The sequence below is a fragment of the Styela clava genome, chromosome 2, assembly GCF_964204865.1.
Source record: "Styela clava chromosome 2, kaStyClav1.hap1.2, whole genome shotgun sequence".
Classification (NCBI taxonomy): Eukaryota; Metazoa; Chordata; class Ascidiacea; order Stolidobranchia; family Styelidae; genus Styela; species Styela clava.
The window spans coordinates 25,591,601-25,599,328 of record NC_135251.1 but is presented as its reverse complement, the minus strand read 5'-3'; the positions used below and the strand labels follow the sequence as shown (position 1 = coordinate 25,599,328).

Genomic DNA, 7,728 nt, shown 5'->3' with positions numbered 1-7,728 from the left:
TATCGTGTTGAATGATAGGAAATAGGAATCCCGTGAGAATAGTTATGGACGAAAAGATCGCCTCCGCACCAATGGCCAAGTACGGCTCTGATTCAACGTATTTTTCATACAATAATTTTACACGAATGTACTGAACAGTACCGGTATCTAAAGTTGCTCAAACACTCCCAAAATTAGTAACAAAGCATGAAAATAATGTTTGGGGTCAAAGGTCAAACGTCCATTTTGCTCTAATTTGACGTATTTTTTATCCATTAATTCTGCGTAAAAACACCACCAAAATTAATGACAAAGTATGTCCATTTTGCTCTGGTTCAACGTATTTTTTATCCAATAATTTTACGCGGATGTACTGAACAGTACCGGTATCCAAAGTCGCACAAACACTCTCAAAATTAGCGACAAACTGTAGAAATAATGTTTGGGGTCAAAGGTCAAACGTCCATTTTTTCTCTGATTCAACGTATTTTTTATCCGATACCGGTAATTTTACGCGGATGTATTGAGAGGTATCTGATGTCAAAGTCAGTTGCACGCGAGTGCAGTTGTTTTGCACGTCGTGAGCTATAATTGCACGCCAGGAATTCTTATTTGCACGCGGGAATTTCTGATTGCACGCCCGATTTCTCGTTCAAAAAGGCCATGAAATCCAGACTGGACAGTGGGTCGAGGACAGTTTTAAGTGTCTTTAACGGAGTCCTGAGGCTCCGTACGGAGCACTTTGAGAACCCAAAGTCTACGTAGTAGGATATAACAATGCGAACAACTAAGTACCGGTAACGAATGTTTCTCTGACTTTTGATCTCTTTAATTCTTCCTCTTTACACTCTACCATTGCAAAATTATTGGTACGGTACTTTTCTCAAGAATGGTTTTGCGAGTTTAGGACTTATATTTACCAAAACACAACTAAAATCTAACAAATAACACGCGAAAACCGACAAAACGAGGTAATATCACAACCACGAGAGACTGTCTGAATGGCAAAAGTACCGTATCTGAGCGCTTCTGAAACATTTATTGTTACTTCAATTTTGCACTTATGCTGATTGGTCAATGTTACGTCAGTAAATAAGGAAGTGTATACTCGGGGAAACATTCATAAAATATAATCAGATATTTATAAAGTTGTTATACATAAATACTCTGCACAGACGCGATTCTCATATTTAGGGAAAATTTAAATTGTTTCGCGACCCAGAGCGAAGGACTCCGCGACCCAAATTTGGGTCGCGACCCCGTAGTTGCGGACCCCTGCTCTAGAACACTGGTTCTCAACCAGTGGGCCATGGCCTCTGGTCCACAGGAACATTTAAAGGTGGGCCATAGACCTATTAAAAATTGCTAGAGTTGCTGATAAAGTTGGTTAAATTTGATGGTAGTAGCAATGGATGCATAGTTAATGCTTTTTGCTGATTTTCATACCGTCTCGAATGGAGCCCAAACTGACTTTGCTTCAAGCTTGTTGATCACCAAACTTGCACACCTCCGTTGTGTCACCCAACCCGCAGGATCGCTCTTCTTGATTGAGAATTTACTCTAATCTTTATTATTCAAAGAATCAATAACACTTACTAACTTGGTGAAGCTTTTTAGGAATCTGCCCTAATATGGATGACAAATTAAATGTCATCTACAGTATCACAGTATTAAGGAAGCTTGATAACTATTGTTCATTGCAGCTTGATAAAAATACTCTCACATTCGATTAATCTTCTGTATTTCACAGTTCAACAGCAGCATAATTTGGGATCTCAGCGAGCATCCAGTCTATCAGATCTTGCTGCAACGGATCCTTCTGTGCAAAGTATGATGGAAAAGAGTTTATGGGATGCTGATGCAGGCATTACGTTATCAGGTAGATGTTGTTTGTTGCTCTTACTATTAACAGGGCAACTCATACAATCTAAAAATTTCTTAATTACTTCAATGAAAATAAAAACAAAATTTGTTTGAGTATGTTGTAAGCCTACCCAAAAGTTATGTTCCCTCTAGAACAGGGTTGTGCAACCTGTGGCCTGCGGGCCAAATGCGGCCCACAAGGGAAATTGTGTCACGGAAAAGTGCCAATTTTGAATGGTGTGCTGCCTGCGGAACGAGTTTTCAATTTAGTTTAATCTGGTATGTGCGAGTAATTACAATCCCTTTCCCTTGCAAAGCCAACACTTGAGTTCAATTTATTATCTATGCCTATGATAACAATGCTCTCACAGATAGCTTGTGCAAAACAAACAACTGAAATTTTATTGTGCATGCAACTACTGGAAAGCCTATGTTAAATGAAGGTTCGGCCAACGGTTTCACCCAGATATTTGTATCTGGCCCTCTTGTATAAGCAATTGCACACCCCTGTTTTAAAATATGAATTTTTTGCAACATTATCATGTAAAATTAAAATAGCTTAAGGAGTGTTACGGTACTACTTGGGAACTGACGTAAATGTGATGAAAAAAAAGAGATGCTTTTGATCGATGTTATGACAATGCCACTGTTTCATGCAATCATCTATGTTATCTGGATATTATTTTCTATTAAATTGAATTTTTTTTTTTCAAAATTGATCCAAATCGCTTTGATTTATTAAAATTCTGAAACTTACATCGCTGATGCTGGTAAACAGCTCGTTTGGCGCTTCATAAGTGTGTGTACTAATATGGAGGGAACTAATTTTGTTTGCCTACTTTACATCGAGTTGTATAAAGGGACGAAGGCTATGGGCAGTGGGTATATTCACTTGGCTAACACAGACAGTCCCCGAACTCGTAATCGAACTAAAATAAAAAAATTGGAATAAAATTATGGCCTAACTCTAACCTGGTACACACACTACGTGAGTACAGCTCTTTTAATATGCATAGTGACGACATCACAAAATTCATCAGTTTTAAATAGATTTTTTGATATGTTATTACCACAGGTGCCAACAAATACAGAAATATTAACCCAGCTGGTCAATCTCAGGCATTGGCTGAACAAAGCAAAGAACTTCTGCAAGAAAGCAAAGCCAAACATCAAGCCATGGTGGCTCAGGTAGCACGGGTGAAAATGATTTCTACTATTTTCAATAATTCTTTTTTTATTAATTTATATTAATTAAAAGACCTGTCTTGCATAGTATTTTGTTGTGTTCAGTTTTAATTGCATAATAATACATACTAATTTTTAAATAATTTTTCATTCAATTATAAAGAGTACAGCGCTTTTACGGGTGGCACGATGACGTAGCAGTTAAAGCTTTAGGCGTAATTGTGCTGGCATTGTAAATTACATATCTTGGGTACAAATCCCATGCCCCCACTTCACCCAGGGTGTAATAAGTAGAGTGAGCGGCGCTCCAGAAGTGTGTGTACCATTATGGAGGTAAATAATTTTGTTCGCCTACTCCACATCAAGTTGTGTAAAGGGACTGAAACCTATTGGCAGAGGATATATTGACCTGGCAAACAAACAGTCCCGAACTTAAAATAATGAAGATTGTAATAAAAATAATTCCCTAATTTTAACCTGGTACACATACTACTGGAGTACCGGCTAGGCAATGGCGAACCGGTAAGGTGCCGGTTCTGCCAAATAATAGTAGTAGCTTCGAGCATATTAGATATCAGCATCTGCTTGTATAAAACCAGCAAAAGGACGTGAAAAATATATAATCAACAGATTACTTTCACATGGTTCATGATTTACAGGTTATTGATGGGTGGAGAGGAGAGACAGATATTGAGGTTAATAATGCAGGAAATTTTTACGATGAAGAAAGTTTTATTTCAAGTGGAGTTCAGTGCATTGAGCCACAGAGGAGAAATTTCCTCGATTCTTTAATGTGTGGATGGGATGAGGAAGAATGTGAAGAAACCACAGAGGATCAATGTTCAAAATTGTGCAGAATAGAAACAGTTTCAGCTTATAGATGGGAATCACCAAGAAACAATTCACCAGAAAAAAGTCTTTTCTATTACAGACTTGTAGAATCTTATGTTCCATTAAAATATTCCGTCACCAAATTTTGCCCATGCAGTAAAAAAGCAGTTGATGATTCTAAAGCTAGTTTGCCATCATCAAGTGAGAAAGGTTCCTTGACGGAAGATTGTAGACCGAAAGTTAAATCATGTATTAACCATGACTGCAAAGATATGAATGAAAAAGACCTAGTCAAGGGGAACGGTAGCATGCCAATTTCGATCATAAACGCCAAATCAGGCCAAAATCAAGAGTACAAAATGTTTGGAATTCATACCATAAAACTGGTTCAAACAGTAGCAATCCATCCGCAAAATCATCGAAATCTCTAAAAAAAAATTCCAGAGAAAGTTCGGACAAATCATCGAATGAATTGAGCCTTGATACGTCTTCAAGTACAATGGTATATAAGAATGCCCTAGACTGGGCAAAAACGGGAGACAATCATACTGTACAAAACGCTATATCAGGCATCAAAGGAATGTTTAAGGCAGGAGAACTACCTTGTAAAAGATGGAGATATCAGAATTCATGCGCAGGTTCCATAAGAACAGCAGAGAGCTGTAGGAAAAACAAAAAGGAAGTTGTTAATAGTAACAAAGAAAGAAAAGCTACCCAAGAAAAAACAGTTAAGAGAAAGGTGAATGTATTTGGGATTTCCACTACAGAGAACTAGAAGCTGTAATTTAAAACTAGTATCGGTAATATTTGTGCTGTGTTGTAATTTATTAAATTCATTGCTGTTGTAATTGTTTTTTTTTTGCTAAAAAATCTTGGTTGAATTGAAATATATCATTGTTTTTTGTTTTTTTTCCAACCTGTATTGCCGTTTATTACTTTTTTAACAAGTTTTTGCATCACATGCAGGCACATAACATGGTTTCGATGGGAGTTGATGCAAAATCACAACACGTATATGAGAACAGATGACTCATACTCACTCAGACATCGTCCAAATTCAGCCTCATCAATAGCTCATAAACTGTCATCTTCAGCGAATGCATCTACCAATAATAGTTCTTGACCACCCCAGGTGCCATGACCACCAGAAAAACCTAAACCTGTTGAAAGAGTTGTTCCTACTGTGAGAAAACAATTAGGTGAGTTCTCTCATTATCATTGATGGAGTAGAATTGTATAAGTTTTGAAATCCCAACTAACATCAGTTAATAATGCCTGGCAGTGGAGTCTGGTCACTGGTCAGAGTTTGGTGTTTTTGTTGATATTGGAGTCAAAGCTGTATTTCAATTTCACGTTGAAAATTGTTTCAATTGTAGCATAGTATAGTATTCTAGTATGTGTCTAATTTTGAGTAGGCTGCGTTTGGACTCAACTTGTGTGCAAAGTTTGATTAGGAATGGGGCAACAAATTGGCTTTTTTAATTTTGCAGATCTATTCTTATTAGGAATCAATTTCACACACTATATTTACATTATCTAGAATTATTACATTATTCGTAGATGAGAACAGAATCTCCAACTTTAAAATTTCCCTCAAGTAAATTGAATTATGTCATGATTCTCCTCGTAAATACAAAAAAATGGATGATACAGTAATAAATGAATTTCCATTAACAATTTCTGAAGAAACTTCTGCTTTTTTTGTTTGATTACCATATTTATTTCACAATTTGACTTGTTTTCAGAATTTTTTCGTATATTTCAATAATATCTTGTGATATTATATTTGCTTGTGTGTTGTGTTTTTATTGGTTTGCATTGCTTATTGTTTTTGAATAGGAAATACTAAAATCACTCGAACGGGAAGTCACCCAATGTTGACGGGTTTGTCCCCAAATCCTTCTACTATGACAGTGAATGATGATAGCCTTCAACTTGACTTTTACAACAGTTTCAAATATGACAACTCGACAGGATCAACTAGTATCGTAGAGAAACCACAAGAGTATCACACTGTGGGAAATACAAATGGTGGTAAGTTGTTTTGTAATAGCTTTAGTAAGAAAGCAAGTTGGATTACAAATTCCGATGTAAAATAAAGGTTCTTACGCTATTATTGAGTTATAGTGTAAAGGAGGGTTTCCCAAACTGGGGTCCATGAACCCTTAGGGGTCGGTGATGACTGCACAGGGGGTCCGCAAAGATATTGAAAGAGTCCTAAACATGGATACAAATGGATTGTAATCTTATCAAATTTCTGTTAGTTTTATTTCGTTTTAAAGTATCTCAAAATTTATTTATATATAAGTTCTAAAATTCTAATAAATTCTACTAGTTAAATTTGAGTCTGTGATATTTCTTACTGTTCTTCATGAGAATATCATGAATTTTTAAAGTGCTATAATAAATAATCATTTTTTTTAGCTGTAAATGTTGTATCAAAGCCATCCAGTGCCAAACGACCGACTTGGAAACCTTGAACCAATTTCTACTTCATCTGTGTGTTCTATTCAGATAATGACATCAAAGATTTGTTCTGTATCGATTCGATTCTTATTTTTATTCCAAATGTTATGCAATACGATATTCAACAATATCAAAGTGAAATGCTGAACCAAACTAATTTCAACCATATTAAGTATTAAATTTTATATAGATATTATTAACCACTATTATTTTTTATTTCCATTATTAGAAACTGGTATTTCATTTATTACATATATAGCACATTAATTCTGTTCCTGATGTTTAGTAGTATTGCTAAATTAACTGATGCTCTCATATTGTTTGAATAGACTATTAGTCTTTGAAAGCATCATTTAGTTTATTGGCGCTCTATGTTCTCGCTTAATTAAAACAATACATAACAAGATAAAGAAGGTTGATAGAAAATTAATGAAATTTCACCCGCTTTTGACACTTTCAGAGATTCTAGCATTGTTTCTGTAAAGCAACAGCACTGTGATTTCTCTAAAGTGATGAACTGCTGTATTACCAGTAACTTGAAATGTTCTACGTTTTTGTACTTATCACATTTGTTTCTAGAAGTTTTTAACTCTTGTATACTACTTTATTGTATTCTTCGCTGTAATTACCTATATTAATCTGCAAATTCTCTTACTAAATATTTGTTTTATAGGATTTATACCAATGTGAGTACATTACACCTTTTATACCTGTCGAAATTGATTTTCCTATTATGCCAAACTGTGGTTACTATTTCTGTTTTTTCCCCTTTTTTCTCGCTTGGTGAACATACTTAATTGTATAATTTATATTATAGTGGCAAAATGGTATTTGGTCTATAACATTGAAGAGCTGTACTTAAGACTATCAAATTTTTACATTTATTTGAATGTTTTGCGTCATTGTTTTTTGTATTGTACTAATACCAGTTAACATTGTTTGCTGCATTTAGTGAGAAAGAAATCTTTTTCAGTGATTCAGTGAGCAACATTTTTGCTACACCAAGATAATTTATCAATGCAATCTGGTAAACAAATATTAGCAAGTATTGCTCATGAATTCTGTTTCTTTTCAGTACAATATACATGTAGGCTCATGGACGAGTTTTAGTAGTAAATTGAAAGTGAAATGCCCACTTCTGAAAGAGATTTCAAACTACATGCTTGGATTTGATTATATATTATTCATATTTACATTCTTCACGAGTGAATCTTCTATTGCAACATTGTCGAATTGTCAGTCAGACAATTGAAGTGCCCAGTGAACTTAAAACATTTAGCATTTTAGCGAGTTATGAAGACGAACCCAGCGCATTCATACATTATGGGTGGGTTAAGCATCATCCAACTCACTAGGAGTGGCTCGTCATTATATATATAGCAGGGATGGCGAACCACTGACCCG

At 35.3% G+C, this 7,728-nt stretch overlaps 1 protein-coding gene across 1 annotated transcript; it reads left to right on the top strand.

Moving 5' to 3' along the window:
- Window positions 1-282: 282 nt before the first annotated feature.
- Window positions 283-6,338, top strand: LOC144432105 (uncharacterized). The gene is made up of 8 exons (XM_078120182.1): window positions 283-776; window positions 1,730-1,858; window positions 2,918-3,030; window positions 3,687-4,219; window positions 4,303-4,597; window positions 5,419-5,455; window positions 5,698-5,892; window positions 6,283-6,338. The coding sequence occupies exons 2-8, from the start codon at window positions 1,810-1,812 to the stop codon at window positions 6,336-6,338; spliced, it is 1,278 nt and encodes a 425-aa protein (XP_077976308.1). The 5' UTR covers window positions 283-776; window positions 1,730-1,809.
- Window positions 6,339-7,728: the final 1,390 nt, after the last annotated feature.

Excerpts from the sequence above, each read along its gene's own strand:
- LOC144432105 (XM_078120182.1), top strand. The coding sequence starts at position 1,810 with ATGATGGAAAAGAGTTTATGGGATGCTGATGCAGGCATTACGTTATCA. Across the intron at positions 4,220-4,302 it reads CAAAATCAAGAGTACAAAAT|AGAAAGTTCGGACAAATCAT; the intron begins GTTTGGAATTCA and ends AAAAAATTCCAG. Across the intron at positions 5,456-5,697 it reads AACTTTAAAATTTCCCTCAA|GAAATACTAAAATCACTCGA; the intron begins GTAAATTGAATT and ends GTTTTTGAATAG.